The 26,739-nt window shown below is 37.6% G+C and overlaps 1 protein-coding gene across 3 annotated transcripts in view; it reads right to left on the bottom strand.

Moving 5' to 3' along the window:
- Positions 1–26,739, bottom strand: part of PRIM2 (DNA primase subunit 2) — a 341,343-nt gene that overhangs the window by 294,329 nt on the left and 20,275 nt on the right. The window contains exons 1-5 of one of the 3 annotated variants that reach the window (XM_026507150.4): positions 13,863–13,963; positions 12,952–13,113; positions 11,054–11,157; positions 8,130–8,209; positions 6,654–6,774 (exon numbers count right to left, since the gene is read on the bottom strand). In XM_026507150.4, the coding sequence (XP_026362935.1) occupies positions 6,654–6,774; positions 8,130–8,209; positions 11,054–11,157; positions 12,952–13,105 (459 nt within the window). In that variant the 5' untranslated portion in view covers positions 13,106–13,113; positions 13,863–13,963. Of the gene's footprint in view, positions 1–6,653; positions 6,775–8,129; positions 8,210–11,053; positions 11,158–12,951; positions 13,114–13,361; positions 13,556–13,862; positions 13,964–26,739 lie in introns of those variants that run through there. The other 2 variants (XM_057303874.1, XM_044387132.3) reach the window with 2 other exon arrangements.

Raw genomic sequence — 26,739 nt, 5'->3', positions numbered from 1 at the left:
TGCCTACAAAAAAAGAAGAAAAAAAAAAAAAACCTCGAATCAGTAACCTAAACTTCAACCTTAAGAAACTAGAAAAGCAAACTAAACCCAAAGCAAACAGAACGAAGGAAATAATGAAGACTGAGAAGTGATAATAATAAACAGCAAAAATTAAAGACACAGGAATAGAAAAAAACAGAAAAATTAACAAAACCAAATAGTTATTTGAAAAGATCAACAAAATCGACAAACCTCTAACTCAATGACAAAAAAAAAAGACTTTAGTAAAATCAGTAATGAGAATGAGAGGACATCATTACCAACCTTACAGAAATAAAAAGGATTTCTAAAACTAATATAATATTGGATATTAATTATATTTCAGTTTTTTTTAAGTAGACGCCACACCCAGCATGGAGCCCAATGCAGGGCTTGAACTCACAAGCCTGAGATCAAGACCTGAGCTGAGAACAAGAGTCAGACACTTAACCGACTGAGCCATCCAGGTGCCCCTATATTTCAATTTTTTTGGATTACAAGGGAATACTATGAACAAGTATACACATCAATCAGATAACTCAGATCAATGGACAACTCCTAGAAAACACAAATTACCAAGACTGTCTCAAGAAGAAATAGAAAATATGCATAGATCTATAATAAGAGTGAATCAGTAATTTTAAAACACCCACAAAGAGATGTCCAAGCCCAGATACATTCCCTGGTTAAATTCTACCAAATATTTAAAGAAAAATTAACACTAATCCTTCACAGTCGCTTCCAAAAAAAAAAAACCAGAACAGGACACTTCATACTTCCCAACCCCTTCTGAGACCAAGATTACCCTGATAATCAAACCTAGACAATGACATCACAAGAAAACTACAGACTAACATCCCTTACCAATAAACACAAAAATGCTCCAAAAAATACTAGCAAATCAAATCCAGCAACATACAAAGAGGATCATACAGGGGCAAATGGGTGGCTCAGCGTGGAGTCTGCTTGAGAGTCTCCCTCTCCTTCTGCCTGTCCACCCTGCAGCTGGTACATGCGCACTCTCTCTCAAACCAATCAACCAATCAATCATACAGTATAACCAAGAGGTATTTATCCCAGGAATATCCTAGCAAGGTTGGGCTATTTATCCCAGGAATATCCCAGCAAGGTTGGGACCAAAAATCAATTAATGTAACACACCATATAAACAAAATAAAGGACAAAAATCATACAATCATCTTGACAGGTGCAAAAAAAGCACATGACAAAAATCCAACACCCTTTCATTATGAGAATGCTCAAATAATATGAGAAGGAAGTTTTCTCAATCTGAATAAAAGGCATCTGCAAAAAACACTTATATATATATATATATATATATATATATATATATATATATATATATATATATATATACCCATAGGTCACAGTAAAAGACTGAATGCTTTTTCACCCTGAATCAGGAACAAGGATGTCCACTACTGCCACTCTATTCAACATTATACTAGAGAGTCTAAATTAGTCAAAAATAAAGAAATAAAAAGCATCCAGATAGGACAGTAATGAGTAAGATTCATCTCTATTTGTGAGACATAATCTCCTAAGAAATCCACTAAAACCTCTTAGTACTAAGAGCTCCATTACGTTGCAGGATACAAGATCAATATACAAAAATCAACTGAACTTCTATACTAGCAATAAACATTCCAAAAATGAATGAAATAAAGAAACAACTCCACTTACAGTGACATTAAAGAACAAAATACTAAGAGAGTCGGCTGGGTGGCTCAGTTGGTTAAGCATCTTGACTCTTCATCTCAGCTCAGGTCTTGATCTCAGGGTCCTGGGACTGAGTCCCAAATTGGGCTCCTTGCTCAGTGGGGAGCCTGCTTCTCCCTCTGCCTGCTGCTACCCCCTGCTTATGGGTACTTGCCATGCACTCTCTCTCACAAATAAATAAAATTTTTAAAAAATTAAAAATAAAAGTAAAGAAAGAATAAAATACTTATAGGTACAGATTTAAAAGTACTCAATTTTATTAAAAAACTAAAGAAAACCTTAAAAAATAAAAACATCCCATGTTCATGAAAAAGATTTAATATTAAGATGACAAAGCTCTCCAAACTGATCTACGTGGTCTCTGCAATCCCAGTCTGAATCCCAGCTAACTTATTTGTAGAAACTGATAAGTAAATCCCAAAATTCTTAAGAAAATGCAAGGAACAAAAATAGCCAAAATAATCTTGAAAAAAGAACAAAGTTAAATCCCAAAATTCTTAAGAAAATGCAAGGAACAAAAATAGCCAAAATAATCTTGAAAAAAGAACAAAGTTAGAGGACTCCTACTTCTCAATTTCAAACCTTACTACAAAGCTATAGTAGTCAATATTCAAGACCACATAGTACTGCCGTAGGAATACACGTACAGCTCAAAGGAATAAAATTAAGAGTCCAGAAATAAATCAATTCAGTCAACTGACCTTTGACAAGAGTGACAATTTGATGAGAAAAGAACAGTCATTTCAACAAATGACATTGGAAAACTGGATAGCCACATGCAAAAAAAATGAAGTTGGACCCCTACTTCATACAATATACAGAAATTAACACAAAACAGACCACAAACCCAGATATAAGAACTAAAATTAGATAACAACAACGCACATGTGTAGCAGGAATGTTAGCTTGTGCACGCTCTCGCTTGTGCACTCTCACTCACTCTAAAATAAATGAACAAATCTTAAAAAAAAAAAAAAAAAAAAACCCTAGAGAAAGCTGTAAGAGAAAATCTTCATTACCTTCCTTTAGACAAAGCCTTCTTAGATCTGACACCGAAAGTACAAGTGATAAAAGAAAAAAATAAACTAGGCTTCACATAAATTTAAAAAAATTTGTGTTGCAAATGATACCATCAAAATGAAATGAGAATCCTAAATGAGAGAAAATATTTGTAAGTCATTTATCTTATTATATCCAGAATATGTAAAGAATAACACTCAACAATAAAAAGATGACTCGATTAAAATAATGTACAAAGGATTTGAACAGACATCCCCCCAAGAACATACAAACAACCAATAAGCACATGAAAAGATGTTCAACATCATTCATCACTAGAGAAATGCAAATCAAAACCACAGTGACTTACCACTTCACATCCACTAGGATGGCTACATTCAAAAACAAATAACAACTGTGGGTGAGAATGTGGAGAAAGGGAAACCATCATACACCAGGAAGATATAAAATGGTGCAGCCACTTAGAAAAAGTCTGGCAGTTTCTCAAAAGTTTAAACACAGAATTACCCTATGACCTAGTAATTCCATTTCCAGATACATACCTATAAAAGAAATAAAAAGATATGCACACAAAAACTGGTACATAAATATTCACTGCAGCATTATTCCTAATAGCCGGAATGTAGAAACAACCTAAAAGTCCATCAACTGTTGAACAGAAAAATATCATTTGACAATAAAAAAGAATGAAGTACTAATTTTTGCTACAACATGGATGAAATTTAAAATATCATGCTAAGTAAACCTTATTCAAAATAGCCAACATACAAAAGCAAGTGTTCATCCATAGATGAATGAATAAAAAAGATGTGGTTTATATATACAATGGAATATTACTCAGCCATAAAAAAAAATAATCTTGCCCTTTGCAACAACACAGATGGACCTAGAAGTGCTAAGTGAAGTAAGTCAATCAGAGAAAGACAAATACCATACAATTTCACTCATATGTGGAATTTAAGAAACAAAACAACAACGAGAAACCAAAAACAAATTTACATATAGAGAACAAACTGGTGGTTGCCAGCGGGGAGGTAGATGGGAGGATGGATAAAATACATAAAGGGGATTAAGAATACATTTATTGTGATGAGCACTGAGAATTGTATAGAATTGTTGAATCGTTATATTGTATACCTGAAACTAATGCAACATTGTATGTTAATTATAATTTTTTTTAAAAAACTTATGCTAAGTGAAAGAAACCAGTGACAAGACCACAAGTTACATGATTCCATTTATATGAAATGTCCAAAACAGGCAAATTCACAGAGACAGAAAGTAGATTAGTGGTTTCCAAGGGATGAGAGGGAGAAATGAAAAGTGACTACTAAAGGGTAGGATACTGAAATGTTCTCAAATTCTTTTCTAGGGTAATGAAACATTCTAAAATTAGATGGTGGTGATGGTTGTACAACTCTGTGATTATACTAAAAACCAATAAACTGTACATTTTTTCCCTTTCCCTAAGTTGTACATTTTAAAAGGGTGAATTTCAAGGTATGTGAATGCTATCTCAATAAAGGTATTATAAAATATTATACCTGTGATCTCACTTACATGTGGAATCTAAAAAAGCCAAATGCAAAGAAGCAGAGAACAGAATGGTGATTGCCAGGGGGTAGGGAAAAATGAGATGTTGGTCAAAGAGTACAAACTTCCAGTAGCATGATATCGCGGTGACTATAGTTAACGATATTGTATTATATAATTGAAAGTTGCTATGAGAGTAAATTTTAAGTGTTCTCACCACAACCACGACAAAATGGTAATTATGTGAGGTGAAGGATGTGTTAACTAGTCTTATTATGGTAAACATTTCACAATATATACATGTATCAAATGATAACCTTGGACACCTTAAACCTACACAATGCTACAGGTCAATTATGTCTCAATAAAGCTGGGGAAAAAAGACACACTATTCATATGAAGTTCAAAAACAAGCAGAATTTATGATATTAGAAGTCCAATGGTGACTCATTTTAGGTGGGAGACAGGAGGTAGTGAATAGGAAGAGGCACAGGGTGCACAGGTGATAGCAATGTTCCATTTCTTAACTTTGGTAACACTTTGTGATACTTCATAGAGCTATATAGTTATGATCTATGCACTTTTCTGTATATAATTAAATTTTAAACTTAAAAAAAAAACATGGTTTTTCCTTTAAAAAAATTATACTAGACAATACACTGACACTTTAAAATAAAAAACAGATCTTTAGGGGCGCCTGGGTGGCTCAGCCAGTGAAGCATCTGCCTTTGGCTCAGGTCATGATCCTGGGGTCCTGGGATCAGGCCCCACATGGAGCTCCCCGTTCAGGGGGAAATCTGCTTCTCCCTCTGCCCCTCCCCCTGCCCATGTTTTCTCTCTCTCTGTCTCTCAAATAAATGAAATCTTTAAAAAATAATAATAAAAAACATCTTCTCAAGGACACTTCTATCTACCTACCTACCTACCTATTTACTTATTTATAAGTAGGCTCCACGCTCAGCACCCAGCATGGAACCTAATGTGGGGCTTGAACTCACAACCCTATATAAGACCTGAGCTGATCACTAAACTGACTGAGCCACCCAGGCACCCCTCTCTATTCATTTCAACAACAGGAAAAAATAAACTATTTTTAATATGAAAGGATAAATTAACGATAATATTAGCAATGACTGACTTCACTAAGGAAGTAAGTTAAAAACAAAGGGGAAAATGCATGGGGTTTGGGTCAGATGATCTGGCTCAACACTTTTCTACGCCCACGTAAATGTCATTTAGAAATCTCACAGGGGGGGGCGCCTGGGTGGCACAGCGGTTAAGCGTCTGCCTTCAGCTCAGGGCGTGATCCCGGCGTTACGGGATCGAGCCCCACGTCAGGCTCCTCCACTGTGAGCCTGCTTCTTCCTCTCCCACTCCCCCTGCTTGTGTTCCCTCTCTCGCTGGCTGTCTCTATCTCTGTCAAATAAATAAATAAAATCTTTAAAAAAAAAAAAAAAAAAGAAATCTCACAGGCCTCTTAGGAGAAAGGAGAGAAACCGTGCAAAGTGCCTCCCTCACACATAATCAACACCAAATGTCTATCAAATCTTTGTTTACTTCCCTTCGTGCCATCTCTTTCCACCAACTCAATGACCCACACTGTTTCTGTACACAGTGAGTATATTTTCCACTTCTCAGAACAATGTCTTTCACTCCAACTTCTACTTTATATGGCCTCAAGTTACTCATTCTAACACCAACATGAAGACTCACCCATTCCTACCACCATCTAAGTTCCCCATAACAGAACTTTTCTGCCTTCCCACTACAGCACAGACCAACCTTAAAAGACATAAATCCTATTTCCACCCACAATGCTTACACTGCTAAACATATCCCAGACATTTTTTTATATAGTTACAATATGTAAATCATTCAGATTTGTCTGCAAAATAATTTTTTAAACTCTTCAGAGATTTTACCAACAACTGACTTTTAAAATAAAGTCTAAACTACGTTTCATTATTGGAAATAAATACTACCTACCACTTCTCTATTTCCTTTAATACGCTATTAGCTTTAAATCTTTGGCCTAGAAGATTTGTTTAAAGATGAACCTTTATAAATTGAATTTTCTTGTGCTTTCAAAAGTCATATACTTAATAAAGTCTAAATTTAAGACACTCACTAAATGTGAGACTTCGGTACTAATGAGTCCCTTTTCCTCTAGCCATGGAAAGGCAAAGGTTTATTGTGCAAAGCCAACAGCTATTCTTTCAGGCAGGTACTTCACAAGAAAATGTAAAGAGAAAGAATGCCACACATTAATACTAGCACTTAAGACCAACAGGAAGGGATGAATGATGAAAACAATTTGAAAATGTATACAAAACTATACTTACAGCCTCAAAGTGCAAATGGCTATCCTTTAAGAAATTTTGAATTTTGTCCTTGGGTAAAATACTGAATCGAAATCGAAGGAGATCCATTTCTTGTTGGATGAACCAGCGTCTAAGATCCTCACTGAAATGGAGACAGGGAAATGTTAAGTATAAATGAAAAGCCCAATGATTATTTTAAAAGTCCACCAATTATTAAATCCAAAAAAATTTTATGAAATAAAATTCAAACACAAGATGCCAAAAGACAGAAGCTAAAAACATACAAGTCCTCTATTATGATAAAGAGTATAGATACACACCACATACCACAATCTATCAGGGACATGCTGAACATGGGGAGAGGTATTATGAATATAAAACTCAAAGAATTAAATAGAGAATACCTTGAGCCTAGCTAATTATCAAATAAAAGAAAATAGTTCATTGCATTTAACTACAAAATAGTCATTTACATCAGAAAATGGGATATTTCTTCAGTCTAATGTGGTTTAATCAATGCAAAATAAACACCAAATTTTTTAAAGGTAACTTCATTTCTGAATAGATTATGATCAGAGAAACTCTGAAAGTAAACTCTGCTTAGAGCTTTACAGTTTATAATTCCATAAAATTTAATATGTGCGAGTATATCTCAGTTTTTTAAAAGCCAACAAATATATTAATTCGTAAAATATATAATGGACACTATTGTCACAAATAATTATACTACTGCATGTAAAATATAATTTAGTTATTCTTTTCCCGAAGTGACTTTCACAGATTCTCAGTAATTCATTTACTGCATAAATTACATAACCGCACATGCTTTTTTTACAAAAGAAAAACTCCAGGAGCAAACAGGGTCAATAATTTTCAGTTATAATCTTGTGCTAGTAAACAATTTCAAGATTCTCAATGGATAAGCTTATTAATAGAAAGAAACAGAAAAAAATCTTAAAGTATGTTATTTAGCCAAAATTAATACAGGGAAAAAACACAAAAGTTTAAAAAAAAAAAAAGCAACTAACTCCTTCTCCCTCTGGGTGGCACTATATTATAACAAACCAACTAGCAAGGACACTGTCTTCATCTAATGGCCACTAGCCCTTGCATCTCAACTTCTAAAAATCTGTACCAAATACATGTTTGAGTCATTATTTCTTATAAATAAAGCCACTTTTTTTTCTGGGAAAACAGTAGCAAAAGTCCTTCTTATTGAAATCCCCACCAATTTCAAATCCCAAATGAAGAGCCTGTCCCATGAAGCTAACAAGTGTTTCAACAGGCAAATTTTACAACAGAATTTTTTTTCAGTGTTTTTTAGTAAACAACCTGGCTTCAAACAATTCACTACAGCAGTGTTCAACGCATGAATCACCAGTTTCTGATGTTATTCTGAGTTTTTCAGTGTTCAGTACGATACATGTCAGCTTCCCATGTACCAATTTATAACCCAAGATACCAGATTCGTCTGCGAGAGCATAAACGTATACTCACGACTGGCAATAAGCAAGGCGTAAAATAAAGTGAGAAATATGGTCTTTTCTTCGTGGTTCATATTCATCCTCTAAGTTTTCCTAAGAATAATGGCACATGAATAAGGTAAATGCATTGGAATGGTAAGAGGTATAAAGAGATACAGAGTTAGCATAAGCCAATGGTAAAGTAAAAGTTTCAAAAACAAACTTCATAAACATGCTTTCCAAGATAACTATTTTATTTAAATTAGCAATCAAGTGAAATTGAGAACTGAACCTGACATCAACAAAAACTCCTGGGTTTGGACTCCACACTTCTCTTCTTATCAACTCCTCTCAACTTCCTGTCTTACCTAGCCCATACCCAGGGCTCTCACCTCTTCACCTCTTGCACCAACCCTCAACTGCTTTCATTTAACCATTTGACAAAACCTAGATTTTACATAAATCTACAGCTACACTCTACAGTCCTATTCCTAAAACACTGAGAACCTCTAGGGGGAAAAAAAAAAAACACAACTGTTGAGAATTTGGAATATTAAAAATTCACAACCTCTACCATGAAATGGACTTTTACAAGCGCCAAGGCATCCTTATTCAAGTCCAACACAGTAAGAGCAAACAGGTCTTAAGCACTTATGAGGTACCAGGCACTGTTATAAGCATTTTTAATCTTATTAACCATTTAATCCTTTTAAAAAATCTCTATGAAGTAAGCACTACTATATCTCTATTTTAAAAACAAGGAAACTGGGGGCACCTGGGTGGCTCAGTTGGTTGGGCATCTGCCTTCGGCTCAGGTCATGATCCCAGGGTGCTGGGATCGAGCCCCGCCATCAGGCTCCCTGTGCAGCAGACAGCCTGCTTCTCCCTCTCCCTCTGCCTCCTGCTCTGCCTACTTGTGCTGTCAAATAAATAAAATCTTTAAAAAAAAAAAAAAAAGGTGGGAACTGAGGCACGGGGATGTTATATAATTTTTCCAGGGTCACAGTGCTTATAAGCAACAGAACAGAGATTTGAGACATAATCATCTTTCCTCACTCTTAGAAAATCTGTTTCAGTCTTCACTAGTTGACCTGAGCTCCCTACCATACCACTTTCCCTTCTCTCTCAACAGATACCTTCACCTACTTTACAGAAACTAAAGGCCACCAGGCCAACTTCTTCAGCTTCAAGCTTCTGCATCCACACTGTACTAATTTCCCTTCCATCTCTGTGGACAAAAGATCTCTCCCTCTTCCTAATCCCTAAACCTAAGCCATGCAACCCATCTGCTCCTGCCTCCTTGAATCCTGATTTATTAAATGCTCTCTCAAAGTCTCTTCGAACTCCCGTGATCTTCTTTCTCTTCTAGATTTTTTTCACTCAGTTTATAAGCATGTTCAAGTATCTCTGGTCGTGTGTGTGTCTTCTCTTTTTCCTATAAATTCTTCTATATTCAGACCTATTTCTCTCGTCTTTTCAGCTAGCCATCTAAAAAGTATGTATTCCATACCCACCTCTCTCCCCCAAACACTGCCATCATTACCTTTTGCTTCTATCTACAAGGCCCCACCGAGGTGATAAATCCAATGGATTCTGTACAATTCATCTTACATGATCCTAAGCTTCTGAAATTATGTAGGACACAAATGTCCAGATTTGAATCTGGGCTCCACCATTTACTGTCTTATAAGCCTGGGACACTTAGGTAGCTTATCAGTAATTCCACTCCCTTATCTATAAAATAGGGGTGACAACAGTACCTCCCTCATAAGACTGTTAACTGGATTACATGGGTTAATATATGTAATGTGCTTAGAACAAACTCTGGGATAGAGTAAATATAATACGAATGCTTGCTGTTGTTATCCTTGTGGTATCAGTATTTATATCATGATCATTATTATGCCAAATCCAGCCTTCCTTGGCTACCATGACACTATTATCCCCACTGATCTCCTACCTCTCAGGCAGCTCCTTCTCAATCTCCTTCCCAGACTCCCCCAATTCTACTTCACTTTAAATATTAGTATTCTTCACATCCTGTCCGCCATCATCTTCCCACTCAAATATTTTCCTCCTCCTGATGATACCAACCTTCCTCTTAAATCCATACTCCCACTCCAGAGGTCTCCTAAGTCCAACCTGTATGCGTATCCAACTATCCACGAGCCATTTCTACGAGCACCTCAAATTCATGTCTAGAACTCAACCTCTTCCTTCTAAGGACTTGCTTCTCCTCCTGTATATCACCTCTCAAAATACTATCACCATCCACGTAGTTGTCCTAACTAGAAACCTGCGTGTCATTCCTAACTCTCCCTGCAATTAGTCACTAAAATCTTTTCATTCTACCTTCATAGTATCTCTTAATATTAGTCCTCTTCTCTCCATTCAATTTACTCTCATCATTTCCAGGCTAACTGGTTTTCCTCCTACCAGACATGGCCTACTCAATCTGTTGTTGACATTCATCTTCCCAAAATAAAAATCTGACCACATCTATCAGATTCGGTTCCAGCACTACCTAGAACTGGGACACCTCCCCAAACCTCCCCAACGTGAGCTGGGTAATTATATGTGCTCTTGGAGCTCCTGGAGCACGCATCTAACAGCACCCCTCATGCTGTGATGCACAGAGTACATCTGGCAATGTCTGAAGATATCTACTGGACAGAAGCCAGAGACGCTGAGCATCCTACAATGCACAGAACAGTCCCTGTACCAAGGAATTATCACGCCCAAATGTCAATAGACCCGGGCTGAGAAACCCTGCTGTATTAAAATCATCTGACTACATGTCAATCACCCCTTGTGGACTGCAGATATACCGTCAGGCAGAGTCTATGCTATATTAGACCTTTTTAAAGCCTTGTGCCTAATAAAGATCTTTCCCACAAGTAATACTCACTATATAAATACATACAAACTGAAGAACATTTCTTTCCCACTTTTACTTACTCTGAAGGAAAACTTGAGCTTTCTTATCTCATTCTCCAACTTACTCTGGTATGGCTCAGTTCCTTTCACATAGCTCACGCCAAGATTTTCAACTGTTTTTAGCACTAGAAAATATTTTAAAAACAGAAAAAAACACTGTATGAATGCAAGATAATTTTTAAAAACTAAGTTCCAAGACAAATTCTATGAATGGCAATTCCATAATTACTTGTTTTTAAAAGATGAGAAGTTGTAATGGCTTTATTTTCTGCAAGTACATTATACAAATTATATAAATTTATAAAAAAATAATCTCCAGCCATGTGCAGAAGATGTCCCATAACATAATCTAATACCAGAGATTCGCAAACAAAGGGAGAGGGATGGGGGATCATTACTGTTGTACTGAGCCACCACTGCTGAGGAATTCAAGTATGTTGGTATGAAAAAAAATTAAGCACCCTTGTTTGCATCCCTCATGAGGAGCTGTCAGTCTGCTTCATCTACTCAGCACAGACTCATCAGAAAAAATAGCCCTTCCTTTACTAATTAAGTAGAGAAGACACAACAGTGAAGAAACAGAGCCCTTCAATGATCCAAATGAACTGTCCTAAATAGACGCACGTAATTGCTCAAATGTTCCCAAAGCACCTGGTCAATCCTTCCTCAGATGAATTCTACTTCCATCATTATGAAAAGCATTTTTATAATTCAAGAATGAAAAACTTCTAAAATGAATCCTAAACATAAACCCATGCCCCACAGGTACCTCATTATGATATCCCAAACTAAACCAATTCTCTTCCCCTCAGTCCTGCCCCTCTTCCTGCCATCCCCTCTACCAGCACAGTTTCTAACCACCAGATTATCCAAAATGGAATTTTCGCCACTCCCACTCCTGCCCCCTCACTCCTCACATCCAAACACTCACGAAATCCTGTCAGGAATACTCTTCAGTATCCCTTAAATCCCTCCTTCCCTAACCCTGACACTGTTACTGCCTTAGTTCAGGCCCTCACCATCTCACACCTTAAGTGCCAAACCCAAGGGGCACTTTTCAATCATCATCTTAATCTCTATGAAGCACCTGACATTGCTAAGCTTCCTAAAACCTGTTTCCCCACTGTCTTCACTCTTCACTCAAAAGGCACGGAGTGCTCCCTCTCTGTATTAGCAGCTGTCACTCTGCACTAACAGTATCTTACCTTCTGATTTTCCCACAAGGATATCCTGAAACAAACTCAGAAAACATTACTATTATTTCTGTTTCAGTTCATGCCTTGTTTCTTTCTTTCTTTCACTACCACACAGAGAATAAGCAGGCCCACAGTAAAATTGTCACATCCTTCTTACACCCCAATATTACACTATTAGCTTGGCACAAAATGCCCTTGGTTATCCATTCTTCTCCACCTAACCTAAACTTGTTACTGTTCCCTCAAATATAACATTCTCTCTCGTGCCTCCAAGCCTCTGTACAGTCCATTATCCCAGCTTGAAAAAAGCTTTTACTTTTGAGACATTTCTACTCATCCTTCAAAGTCCAGATTACATTTCAACTTCTGTAAGCAGTCTTACTTAATTAGTCTTAGTCACTCCCACCTGTTTCAAGAACATTACTATTTACCTCTAGTAAGACACTTAAAATACTAAATAATGATTATTTTAGATGTCTGTATCTATGTACTAGAATACAGCTTCAATGAATATGAGAATTACATTATTCATCTGAAATCCCCACCCAACCTAGAATATAGTGGCACTCAAAAATATACACTATACAGTAAATAAAATAGCAAGCCCTCAGTAAATATTTCTTGAATTAACTGAATGAAGGAAATAAATTACCCTCATTCATTACCCCAAAGTGTAAGTGAAGTTCTCAATAATATATAAACTTTAATTCAAATATCACTCACATTTAACTCTATCGATAGCCAAGCTTTCGAACTCGATCAAAGATATGCTTTCAGAAGGTGGCTCCAGGTAAAACTGAAGGCTATGAGGGTAGGAAGCAGTCCTTTGGTCACCTGTCAACCTCAGTTTTTTCCGCTTTCCTCCAGAAAACTGCATCTCATTACCTGGAAGGAAATATAAAATGGTTAAAATAATGGCAAATGGAGTTAAAAACAACAAACAAATGCAAAAAATAACTTCACACACACACAAAAAAAAAAAAACCATGAAGGGTATGCATAAAATGTTAACAGTGGTTATCCCTGGGTAAAATGTCTGTTATTTTCCAGATTTTCTACAACACACCTGTGACTATTCTGTAATGAGAGTGGGGGGCGGTGCGTGCAAGATGAAATGCAGGTGGTGGTCATACCTTCCAATATCAAAGTGGGGCTACGTTGCCTGTTCACTATAGGTCTGTGTGTCACCGCCCTTGGATCTCTGCAGTCCCAAGAGTTAAGATGAGATTTTATACGGGTTGCAATCGTGAATTTGGAGAAAAGCACGGTAGGTTCTGGTTTCCAGAGAAGAGACTTAATGGACCGGGTCCAGTTACTTCCTATCTCATGACCCTGGGAAACAGAACACGTCTTTCTAATCCAGTCTTTCCGAACTCCTTGTAGGAAGCAGCCACAAGCTCCTTATAAAAAGTACCCCTTTCTATCCTACCCGAGCCCTTCTCCAGCGAAGCTTCTATCTCTTCTAATCGCTGGCACCTGCGTGTCTGCCCCAACCAACCAATTCCCAATACCCCCACCCCACCATGTCATCTTTCGGCTCTCCCCGCTCGCGAAGTGCTCGCCCTTCTTTCCCTACTTGCAAGCCTCAACAGCAAGATTACTGTCCGTCCTAATGCCGCAGGAGATCCTCTTACCTGCAACCACACAAAATACAAAAGACGCAAACACCAACAGGCGCTTTTCTCAGATGGCGGGAGAGTTCATATGGGATCGGAAACGGAAGTAACGGGATCACAAAGCCCGCCCTCCGAACGTCCCGCCCACCCTGCGCGCGCCCTGCGCATGCTCCATGCGGCGCTTCCGGCTTCCTGAGAGCGTTCAGCCCACTTGGTCAGCTTTCGGTTTTAAATACGGTCGCTTGTGTTTCCAAATTATAAACTGCACCCCCTGCATGTGTCGCCGGTAGCTTTTTATGATTGAAACTGGGGTACTGAAAGGCTAGCGGCAGAAATGTCCACGCTCCCGAGAGTATGGACCTTTAACCCGCACGGCTAGACTGATCACTGACGCTAGCGGAGGAATGGAGGAATAGGCGTTTACCAAGCTCCTTTCGCACCTGGCTCACTATTAGGGGCTGTGTTTTTTCTTGTTTAATTTTTCAGCGACCCTGTAAGGTAGGTTGTATTACTCCCATTTTACCCCCATGAGAAAATAGAAGCTTAAAGATGAACATTAGTTTGCCCATCTATGTACAGTACGTTTTGTTTTTTCCTATGGGACAGTAAGTCCGGTAAAGACAGATTCTACCTTCAGTTCTCCCGCGCCCACAACCCGCAAAATTACTGGATCTAGAATGCATGAATGCACACACGCAGAAATCTCTCCGGAGCCTACAGAAATTAGAAGAGACGAGGCTCAGAGGGAAGAAGCAGCGGTCCATCAGAAGCGATGAGTCAGAGCCACATCAACTCTCCGACTGAGATTTGTAGGGTTTTCAAGAGCTGGAAATAAGCTTCACTTGTGGCCTCTAGGAGGCGTGCCTCACTAAAGTGGCTGAGGAAATATCTAGCAAAGGTAATCTGTGCAGGTGAAGAGCAATTTGAAATGAAATGTTCAGATTTTTAGAAATGCAAAATATATCGAAATAATACCAAACTTCAAAGCATCTATTCATCATGGACCAAACCGGCTAGCACTGACTTTGTATCAGGAGGTGTTCTGTGATTTCTATATCAATTCATTTTATTCTCATAACTTTATGAGGTAAGTTGTACTATTAACCCATTTTACAGATAAGGAAACCGTGGAACAGGGAAAGAAGTTAAGTGACTTCAAAGATCACCTAAGTGACATAGCCAGGTTCAAAGTGAAGGAAACTGTCTCCAAGCACCACAGTGCTAACCAGCATACAGCACTAATTCCACGTTATGACAGCAGTGCCTCACTTTAATCCTTTCCTCTCTCTATCAGGCAACATAATTAACATAACCTGGTACAAAGAAGACACCTGAAAGCATGAGAACTGCCTGAAAAAACCTGGAGCACAGATGATAACAATATTTACATGAATATCTAATCTCTGGACAGGGAACAAATGCAAATAAACTACAAAGAAATCTAAAGATTTGACTATAAAAATGTAAAATTGGGCATCTAAAAAAAGTCACAAAATTTTTTGCAGTCATCAGACAAGGGGAGAGGTTTACCATAGCTAATAGCATCGAAGTGTAAAGAGTTTTTGTAAGTTAATTAGAAAAAAATCCTGACACAAATTGAAAAATGGGAAAAGAACAGCAACAAATAACCAATGATAAAATGTGGAAAAAAAAATATTCATCACTGGCAGCAAAGAATTTTCCCCTACAAAATTGGCAAAAATTTTACAATGAAAATACTCAGTACAATAATGTACTACAGTGTTTTATACATTTCAGTAACCATATTTGGTAAATCACTGCAAGCTCTTTCATATATTTATTTCAGCAAAAAAAAAAAAAAAATGGATTAACACAATGCTCAGCCCTGGCAACCACGATGCACATAAATCATAGACCTCAACCTCACAATCCAGCAGAGGAAAAGCACATATAAACATGTAACTTTTACTTCCATTAGACCATAAGCATCTCAAAAACAGGGACCAGTATGTTATTCATCTTTGTAACCCTAATGTATGACACTCCAAGGGCTACCAACAAATATGTATTATACTGAATTTCTGTAAAATATGAAAGATGTACAAAAAAACTGATGGGTTTCAGCTTGACATGCAACAGATGGTTTGAATCAAAGGTGGCTCCAACATATAAAACTTCAAGTCCTCATCTGAAAACTCCATACGCATTCCTTCCAGAATGACTTGGCTCCCCAGTTTAGCCTATAATAAGCACAGAGTACCATCTCTGACGAAATTTCCATGAGTCATCACTGCTCCATTCCGTGCCTTTCTGGACATTACCCAGCTACAGGCAGACTGCCTCACAGGGCATTCACTCTTAGATGACTCCACAGCTCCAAGAGTTCTATCCTGTAGTGTGCCACACCTACAACTAAAATTTTAGTTGCCACACTTGGTAAATCAAGGTGAGTGTTCGTTCTTCTCCCATGCAGGGTGTGCTGCCCTAAAAAGCAAAGGTGTGGTGCATTTCCTCACCCAGTGAGGACTCTATAAACTCGAGGTCCAGCCAGCTCTACTTGCCATGGAAAGCAAAGACAGGAGGGATTTCCAGCAGGATAGCTGATCCAGAAAATAATACACAGTTAGCCAACACCGATCCCTCCTCCCCTTTCATTTCACTGCCCACCTCTGGGACATGGCAAGGAAAGAAATCTAAAGGAGCACTTTGTTCTTTCTCCCATCAGATTGCTTTTATTCATCTAGCATCAAGGAGTAAGAGAACTAGAGAAAAAGCATATTCTTAAGGGGAAGTACAGGAAGGAAAGATGACGCTTTCACATATCAACCTTATATGATTTGTTTTAGAAATACTAATTCAGTACCTACTGAGTGCCAGGCAATGTTTTCTATGCTAGGGGTACAAGAGTAATGAAACAGCCAAAAATCCCTGCCCTCATAAACCTTTTGTTCTAGTGGGAAAGATAGACGACAAACAAGAGAAGTATACACATTATTATGTTAAATAATAACTGTTAAGTGGAAAGAATAAAGCAGAGTAGGAGGGTATAAAGTTTTTGGAGGAGGCACTGAAATTTTAGAAAAGGTAGCCAGGAAAGACTGGTTATGGACATGAAGGTGAAGCAGAGACCAGAAGAAAATTAGGGATTTAGTCACATGTACCTTTAGGAGAATAGCATTTCAGGCAGATGGAAGGCATATCATAGTTCTGTTGTATTTAAGACAATGTGATATTGGAACAGGAATAGACAGATCAAAGAAACAGAAAAGAGAAACTGGAAATGGACCCACACCTATGAAGAAACTTGATATAGCACACATCCATTATATAGCCTGATGGAGAGAAAATGGACAATTCTAACTGGTGCTGGGACAACTGGCTACCCATATGGGGGAAAATATATTTCCTACCTTCCACTACACATAAAAATCAATTCCAGATGGTTACATGTGAAAGGCAAAATTTTAAGAATTTAGAGCAAATATAAGGATGGTCTTAATATAGCAAAGACTTTCTTAAACAAGATATTAAGAAAAAGCACAGTCACTTTGGAGCCGAATGGTGGTGATGTTTCCACAATATGAATATACTTAATGCCATGGGACCATACACTAAAAAATGGTTAAAATCATAAGTTTTGCATTATGTCTATTTAACACAATTTTCTTAAAAGGCAGACACCTAAAATGGGAAAATTGATCATTTCAACCACATTAAAATTAAGAACTTAAGTTTAAAAAACACATAAAGATACATTTTTTAAATCACCCTCAAGTTGGGAAAAGACACTTAATCAAGTAAAATTAACCTAGAATTACTGTCAGAATAGAATCAATAGAAAAAAGATAAAAACACATGGAAAAGAAGGGGGGAAAGAACCCTGAACAGGTATTTCACAACAAAGGAAACATAAATGACCAATAAACATACAAAAATATGTGCAACCACATTAACAATTGGGGAAATGCAAAGTAAAACCACAGTGAAATAATAATCTACACACACTAGATGGGAAAAAAATTTTAAATCTGAAAACATCGAGTATTGACAAGGAACTCATATATTGTAGGTAGGAGTATTCTTTGGTACAACTACTTTTGAAAACAATTCAGCATCATCTGGTAAATTTAACCCCTTGTCTTTCTACAATAATTCTACTCTAAGTATACTCTCGAGAGAGATTTTCATGTATAAATGTCAAAAACCATTAACAAGAATGTTCATAACAACATTAAGATACTAAAACACTGAAAACCATCATCAGAAAAATGGGTAGATAAGAGCACCTGGGTAGCTCAGGCGTTAAGCGTCTGCCTTCGGCTCAGGTCATGATCCTGAGATTCTGTCCCCCGCTCCCTCTGCCTGCCCTCCTCACGCGTTTTTTCTCTCCCTCAAAATAAATCAATCTTTTAAAAAAAGAGAGAGAGAGAGATACTTCTTTTAGGTAAGCACACAATCCAATTTGGTGCCTCATAACTTAGTAGAATGGCCCTATTGTTCTTTCCCTATTTAAATTTAAGCTGACTGGAATCCTCTGTACTAGACCCATCTACTTAGAATTAACTCATTTGTGTTCAAAGGAATTTAAAGAAAGGGAACATAAGAACCTAAGTCACAAAAAAACTATCCCCAAAGACAATTTTGCCTTATGCTCTGTAATTGATGGTATTTTCCAATGCACTGTCTATATAACCTGCTAAAGTAAATTGGGGAGTTCACGTGAATTTAACGAGATCTCGGCAACATCGGCTTTTCTTTGCACTCGAACCACTCTGAATATTTAAATTTTTAATGTGAGACTAGTTATAAAACCATGAGCTCCTTGAGACCAGGCAGACTATCCCGTTCATTTCTGCACTCCTGCCTCTGCCACGGTTCCTGGCACACGCAGTTATTCCATAGCCGTCTGCTGAACTGAACTGAACTCTTCTGTATTTATCCCTAATTCCAGATGGGCCCTCATACACTCTGTGATGTCATCCTTCACAGAAGATGTGTTTTTTTACTCCAGATTTTGGCTTTCCCATTGAAATTCCCGATGAAAATATTTTTCTCTCAGTTGGCTGAGTTTTGGAAACTGAAGTAGGTGTAAATATGATCCTGTTATGGTGCCAAGATTTAGTTCCAACTTGACTAACTGACTGGTAATCACGTCCAAAAGTTAACATTCTCAGCTAGATAATGATTTTAACATTTCAGAAAATGGACATAAAAAAAGTAAAACAATAAATCTTTGACTCATCTAAACACTTCAGGATCAATGTTCAGGGTTGTCCAAAGTATGGAGAGGAAGGGGACCATCCTAGCACCTGTGAGATCACGTCATCCGCATGTTCCTCTCTTTGAACAATAAAACACAATCTGTCAGCCAAGGGCCCTTGTGGTTAGAAACTCCATCCATCTAGAAGGAACATGATTTTTTCCTATGAGGTTAATATTTTAGGGTTAGTGACCCCGAAGAAATGTAGTTTGTACTTGGGACTCTAACCTACACGGGCTTCACACCTGCTGCTCTCTGTCCAGGCCTCTCTATTCCAAGGGGCCCCGGGCAATGGGCTCACAAATCACATGTCCAGCCTCTTCCCCAGGGACTTATTTCCTCCCCATTCAACACCCACCGCCTCCTCCCCCAACCCCCACAAAGGCCCAGCCACACAGCCAACTCTTAGAACCAAGGTCAGCTTTCCTCAGAGTACATTTATGAAGGAATTAGGTTGTTTTGTGCTTTTTCCAGTGGAGTGACAGGAGCAGCTGTTTTCCTGGAAACTCTGTGTAATGACCTTAACTGTGGGAATTTTCTGTTTGCTACGTAGGGTTAATCCAAGCATTTTTATATTATAAAAAATATTATTAATTCCAGACTTTTCGAACTCTGTTTTCTATCAATAATAGTATTGGCATTATAGTTTTCAAAGCAATTTTATTTATATGTTCTAAACCACAATTTTTCAAATCAATTCACTCTCTGGGGTTCCTTCTTGCAACTATAATTTCCATTTTTCCTTCCATTTTCTGTGATAAGCTTAAAAAGTTTAATAAAAACCATATCCTGTGTCATCTGGAAGACTATGTTATTTCTAAATAATGCTAGATGGCTTCAGTGCCAATCACTGCATATGATGCAATCCCACCGCTGTCATATGCTTGTGTGAAATGACACAGTTTGTCTTGCCATGTATTGGTAAACACATCCAGCTGCTCTAAGAGTAACAGGTTCTAAAGTCAAAATGTCAATCCTCATCCTGCATCACCATTGTTCTTGGATTTTTTCAAGAGTTATACAGATAAAACTAGCTACTATCTTGCAGTCATAATTTGCATAATTTTCAAATGCAAGACATTCTCAAGAATAAGACTTCGGTTTCTTGAAATATTTAATAGTCAAGGTTTGATCTGATACTGTGAAAACAAACCATTGTGGAACATAAAGTACTACTGGAAACACAACAGACGTGAACTTAAACATGAAAAACATTCACTGGACCCAAATAAGATAAATGATGCTTTGGTTCACTAAACAAAGATTTTACAGTAGTTGGAATAGAGATTTGTGATAGGACAGTTGTGTTTTCACAGGATTTACAATTCAAAAGACATTTAGTGGTTCCAAAGACCTACCCAGCCCATCCCACCAGTTCTCAGTTGATACTGCAAGTAGAAATATTTACTCTGATTCTGCCTTTGTATGTACAAACTTGCAACAGGGTACAAGCAGTACACATAAAAATAAATACACAAAGAAGGATTTTTAGTCGGTGGTATTTTTAAATTTTTCTCTCTTGCATTTTGTAGTGAATAATTAACTGGATTGTTCCTCCAATCAATTGTAGTGGTTAAAAACAAAATCACTTTTTTAATTTTAATTTTTATTATTTTTTAAAGATTATTATTTTTTTTATTTTTTATTATTTTTTAAAGATTATTATTTTATTATTTTTTAAAGATGTTATTTATTTATTTGTTTGACACAGAGAGAGAGAGAGAGCACAAGCAGGGGGAGCTGTAGAAGGAGAGGGAGAAGCAGACTCCCTACTGAGCAGGGAGCCCGACATGGGGCTCGATCCCAGGACCCTGAGATCATGACCTAAGCCGAAGGCAGACACTTAACTGACTGAGCCACCAGGCGCCCCCAAATTCACTTTTTTTTAAATAAATAAATAATCCATGATGGTAATGACGATGATTCAGATGATGATTCACCGTGCTCAAAATAAAAAATATCAAGTAAAACAATGACTAAATTTTTGCATTATTAACCTTAAAACATGTGCTTTTTAATTTCAGCAAAACATCATCCAGCAAATTAAATATTGACAATTGAAACTGTGTTGGCTTTACAATTTTGAGTTTAATATGTAAACGTGCTTAGGTTTTACAAGGGTGTCTTAGCTACACTCATGTAAAAATTATCACAATTATTACATTGACATCAAAATGATCTACATCCACTCTGGGATCCTTGATGATTTTCTTCCTCTTAAAGACTTCTTTGAGTTACTCAAATTTGAGAAATACTAGTCTAATCATGAAAAAGATTAGCAGTAAATCTTTTCATTTATAATGCTACCATAATAAATGTTATGCATAGGAACTTAAAAGTTTTTGACAAATTTAGAAATTAAAAATCAATTTAAATTATTAAAATTTTACATTTAAAAAATCAATTATTACTTTGTTTCAGTAATTATTTTATTTGAATTGGAAATAATGGACTTTCATGATAGCGTTAATTCCAGAATGCACTGGCTTAGGAATAGAAGTACTAGCCTTCAGAGTATTTACTTTGTGGGAGATAAACAATATTATTTAAAAGCACTCTTCCAAATGGCTCATGGTTATTTAGAACATGCACTAACCCAAATGCATTTATAAAATATTAAGAAAAATGTGTTTTAGTAGTTGTATCTTTTGAGAGATAAATATAATACTTTCATCACTAAGACATTTTATATATTTATCTCTTAGTCATATGTACATAAACTGAGCAACAATTTTCATCTCTGTTGGACACATAATTTTTAATGAACTGTTTAAAATTTAACAGCTGCCTTGAAATCAATGAAACACATGGAAAAGTGGTAGAGAAAACTGAAAAGCCAAAAATATTTGTTAATGACTCAAGGATATACTTAATGAAGCACTTAAAGATTCAAAAGCTAAATGCCATGACATTAGATACATAATGAAAACTATTAATATGAAATTTTAAAAATGTATAATAAAAATATATTCTACTTTTATATATAGTCAAACGGAATTCTGTTCAAAAATCTAACTAAAGTATTTAGCAGATACTCATGCTTAAAGGGTTTTTTCCCCTAAAAAAAATTGTATGTTCTCATCATAAAAGCCCCAGGTGAGGCAATGTTTCATATTTGATATTAAAATTTGGAAATGAAATCAATTCAAATTAGGAAGTGAGAATCTTGTGACCCCTAAGGGTGGGGACTGAAAGTTCTAACTTAGGTTTTAAACTTCCAGCCAGTAACTGGGATTGTCTTCTGAAGTATCTGTCCTAGATGGGTACCATGGAGAAGACAAAGGAAAACAGAACCAGAGTTGCATCAGGATTCAGTCTTACTACATTTCATAATTTAATAAAAAGAAGGGCATTTTACTGAAAATAGCTGGAAGAACATACTATCAGAATATAAAACAATCCCTCCCAACATTGTACTGACTAATGTTTCTAAACCACATGGTCCTTATTTTTCTCATCTTGCAGCAGGTTGGCCCCACACAATCAATGGTGTTAGGGCCAGTGCTTGGAAATCACTGTGCTGGACGAAAATGTTCAAAGTGATAAAATTCTGTGCTTCTTGTATCCCATCTCTCCTCCAGTCCATTCCACGCTTGGCATCCAATAAACTTGTTAAATGAATCAATGACTAAGTAGATAGATACACATTTCTTCTTGAGTCCAAAGAATAGCTGAGCCTAAGTCTTTTGCAGTTAATTAAAGAGAAGTGATATGGAAGGCAGCAGATGGGCCGGGCCACTCATAGGTTTGGGAACAGAAAAAAGAGCTGAGAATCTAGTTTCCACCTCTCCTCCCCCATGTTCCCTGATCTACTGCTCAGTTATCTTACCTAAGGCAGATGTATGTCTGTAAAGTAGCAGAACCTTGCTGGAGAGGATGGCCTCGGAGCTGCTGGGGTCTACTTTACTCTTCAGGGACTGAAGGTAGTAGCAGAGCATGTGGGTCTCTCTCTTCTGCAAGCACCAGTGGGCAAATCCACAGAAGGGTTGATGCCCGTTTTCTATTTCATTCTGATTTTGTCGTAGAAGATGTGTGTTTCACAAGAAACAACAGGTGTTGGCGAGTTTGCAGAGAAAGGGGAACCCTCCTGCAGTGTTAGTGGGAATGCAAACCGGTGCAGCCACTCTGGATAACTGTGTGGAGATTCCTCAAAAAGTTAAAATAGAGCTACCCTATGACCCAGCGATTGCACTACTAGGTATTGACCCAAGGAATGTAAAAATACTAATTTGCACTAATTACTAAAACATGCACCTTGATATTTATAGCAGCATTATCAACAACAGCCAAATTATGGAAAGAGTCCAAAGTTCCATTGACAGTTGAATGGATGAAGAAGATGTGGTATATAGCTATAATGGAATATTACTCAGCCATCAAAAGGAATGAAATCTCACCATTTGCAATGACGTGGATGGAGCTAGAAGGTAATATGCTAAGTGAAATAAGTCAGTCAGACAAAGACAAATATCATGATTTTACTCATATGTGGAATTCAAGAAGCAAAACAAATGAACAAAGCGGGGGAGGGGGGGAGAGGCAAACCGGGGCGCCTGGGTAGCGCAGTGGGGCGCCTGTCGTTAGGCATCTGCCTTCGGCTCAGGGTGTGATCCCGACGTTCTGGGATCGAGTCCCACATCAGGCTCCTCTGCTGGGAGCCTGCTTCTTCCTCTCCCACTCCCCCTGCTTGTGTTCCCTCTCTCGCTGGCTGTCTATCTCTGTCAAATACATAAATAAATAATCTTAAAAAAATAAAAATTAAAAAAAATTAAAAAAGAGAAAAAAGGAAAGAGAGGCAAACCAAGAAAGCCTCGTAACTATAGGAACAAACTGATGATTACCAGAGGGGAGGCAGGTAAGGGATGGGTTAAATAGATGATGGGAATTAAGGAGGGCACTTGTAGGTAAGTGCTGAATCACTCAATTCTATACCCGAAACTAATATTTTTTTTAAAGATTTTATTTATTTATTTGACAGAGATAGAGACAGCCAGCGAGAGAGGGAACACAAGCAGGGGGAGTGGGAGAGGAAGAAGCAGGCTCATAGCGGAGGAGCCTGATGTGGGGCTCGATCCCATGATGCCGGGATCACGCCCTGAGCCGAAGGCAGACGCTTAACGACTGCGCTACCCAGGCGGCCCATATACCTGAAACTAATATTACACTATATGTGAACTAACTGGATTTAAATCAAAACTTAAAAAAAAAAGAAAAAAGAATTGGCACATGACAAACGGGACATGGGAGAATAGAAGAGGGGAGGGAGGGAGGAGAATGCAGCATCAAATGATTTGGATTTGTTTTGGGGTTTTTTTTACTAACCTATGTTTTATTCCAAAATGCATTTTTTTGTACATTATTTTTAACTTCTGTAGCAGTACATCACTTTGGGCTTAACTATCACGTTTTGGTTTTTCTTTTAAGATTTATTTATTTGACAGAGAGAACAAGCAGGGGGAGTGGCAGGCCGAGGGAGAAGCAGGCTCCCCGCTGAGCAGAGAGCCTAATGTGGGACTTGATCCCAGGACCCTGCGATCGTGACCTGAGCCGAAGCCAGATGCTTAACCAACAGAGCCACCCAGGCGTCCCGGGCTTGACTATCATCTTACACAAATGAAAATAACAGAACAACCGGGGCGCCTGGGTGGCACAGCGGTTGAGCATCTGCCTTCGGCTCAGGGCGTGATCCCGGCGATCTGGGATCGAGCCCCACATCAGGCTCTTCCGCTATGAGCCTGCTTCTTCCTCTCCCACTCCCCCTGCTTGTGTTCCCTCTCTCGCTGGCTGTCTCTATCTCTGTCAAATAAATAAATAAAATCTTTAAAAAAAAAAAAAGAAAATAACAGAACAAAACTCTCAATTTTTACTGTTTAAAAAAAGCAAATGCATCTCACAATTTGGAGGGAGAGAATGAAGGGAAATCCACTCCTTTACACAACAGCCCACTTTTCTAGCAGTTAAAACTTTGTTCTCCGGGGTGACACTTGCTCCTCTCGCATCTGCCTCTAGCCCTGCTTTTCAGGGTCAACCCCCCCATGTGCCCTGCATGGCCAGCATTCCTAAGCCAGTTATACACATCTACTCCTCACTTCTTCTGTGTTGTTGTTCTGTTAGCATGGGATGCCAGTCTGCAAACTGGTATTCTTTTTTTTTTTTTTTATGATGTTTAAATTTTTTAAATTTTCACTTTGAAATAATTCAGAGTTATAAAAAAGTATAAAGTAGCACCAAAACTTAGCTATCGAGCTTCATCAGCTGACCCCAAAGACAGTGTCCCACTGATGTCTTTCTTTGTCATCCAGGATCCCAGGGTACATTTAGCTGCCATGTTTCCTTAGTCTTCTTTATATAAGACAGCTCCCAAGCCTTCCTTTGTCCTTTGTGTCCTTGACACTTTTGAAGACCGCTAGCCAGTTGTTCCGTAGACTGCCCATGTTTCCTCACAATGAAATTCACATTGTACAATTTTGGCAAGAGTATGTCCTTCCAGAAGACGTGCCCATTCCTGCATTCTTCCCACCCAGACTTAGATTATTTCAATCTCGGGTTTGGGGAAGATGGTTTTGCTCTTACATCGGGGAACCAGGCAATAGATGGAAGATGTGTAGGAAGAAGGTGATGCACTCAGTTTTGCAAATGAGGCATCAGGGTGCCTGTGGACCCGTTCACATGGAGATACACATGAGGACTTGGGCAGTTAGGATTTGCCGCTTGGGAGATACCTGAAGCAGTTCTTCTGTGCGCGCCTGGAAATTCTGTAATTTCTTCCATCCCCTCCATGCACTTTCTTTTTATTTCTCTAAAATCAGTCAGTTCGTTATGAACAAAGATAAAGACTATAATTCTAACTCATTAAAACACAATGTGCTATCACCCAGAACCAGCCTCTTCTCATGCCGAACATTTCTTTATAAGAAGAGAGATTTAGGACTTTTTTTTTTTTTTAATAGAATTAAGGTAGACTAATTCACTTCAAAATAAAATAGCAGTTTGGTGCTGGTTAAACTTTTAGGCACTGGATCAGACATTCCCTATCTGAACGGTTATTTTTATAAAATCCAATTCTTACTGATAAAAGATAATCTTGCTTCAGAATACAGATGCATTTGATATGTGGAAGTAATTACTGGCACCAAAAATGTTGGCAGCACTTCCTCTCACCAGCTGACAGGAGAGACGAAAAACAACACTCAAATGGATGACTTCATGGGTAAAGTGAAACTGGAATTCTAATCTTTTTAAAACAAAAAATGAGTTCTTTTTTTCTAATTATGAAGTATATCTTTATTATAAAAATTAGTACAAAATATGATGAAGAAAGTAAAAAAAACTCTAACACTCTACCACTTAGAAATAACTATTAATTTTTTCTATTCCCCCATGTATTTTTAATGGATATACATTAATGCTTAAAGTTTATTTATATGTGTGTGTTTATATACATTTAAATATGCTTATATATAAACGCGATCATACTACATAAACTATTTTGAGTCTGCAATGTTTTAGTAATTAATTTATCTATACTCATTCTTTGTTTTCTGCTGTTCATGTATGGAAAAGGGAGATCGAATGGATGAGCAGAGATAAAGGGAGGGACTTATTTTTACTCTATGTGACCTCATTCTATTTTATTTTTTTTTTTAAAGATTTTATTTATTTATTCGACAGAGA

The sequence above is a fragment of the Ursus arctos genome, unplaced genomic scaffold (genome assembly GCF_023065955.2).
Source record: "Ursus arctos isolate Adak ecotype North America unplaced genomic scaffold, UrsArc2.0 scaffold_29, whole genome shotgun sequence".
Lineage (NCBI taxonomy): Eukaryota > Metazoa > Chordata > Mammalia > Carnivora > Ursidae > Ursus > Ursus arctos.
This window is presented reverse-complemented; position numbering and strand designations above follow the sequence as displayed.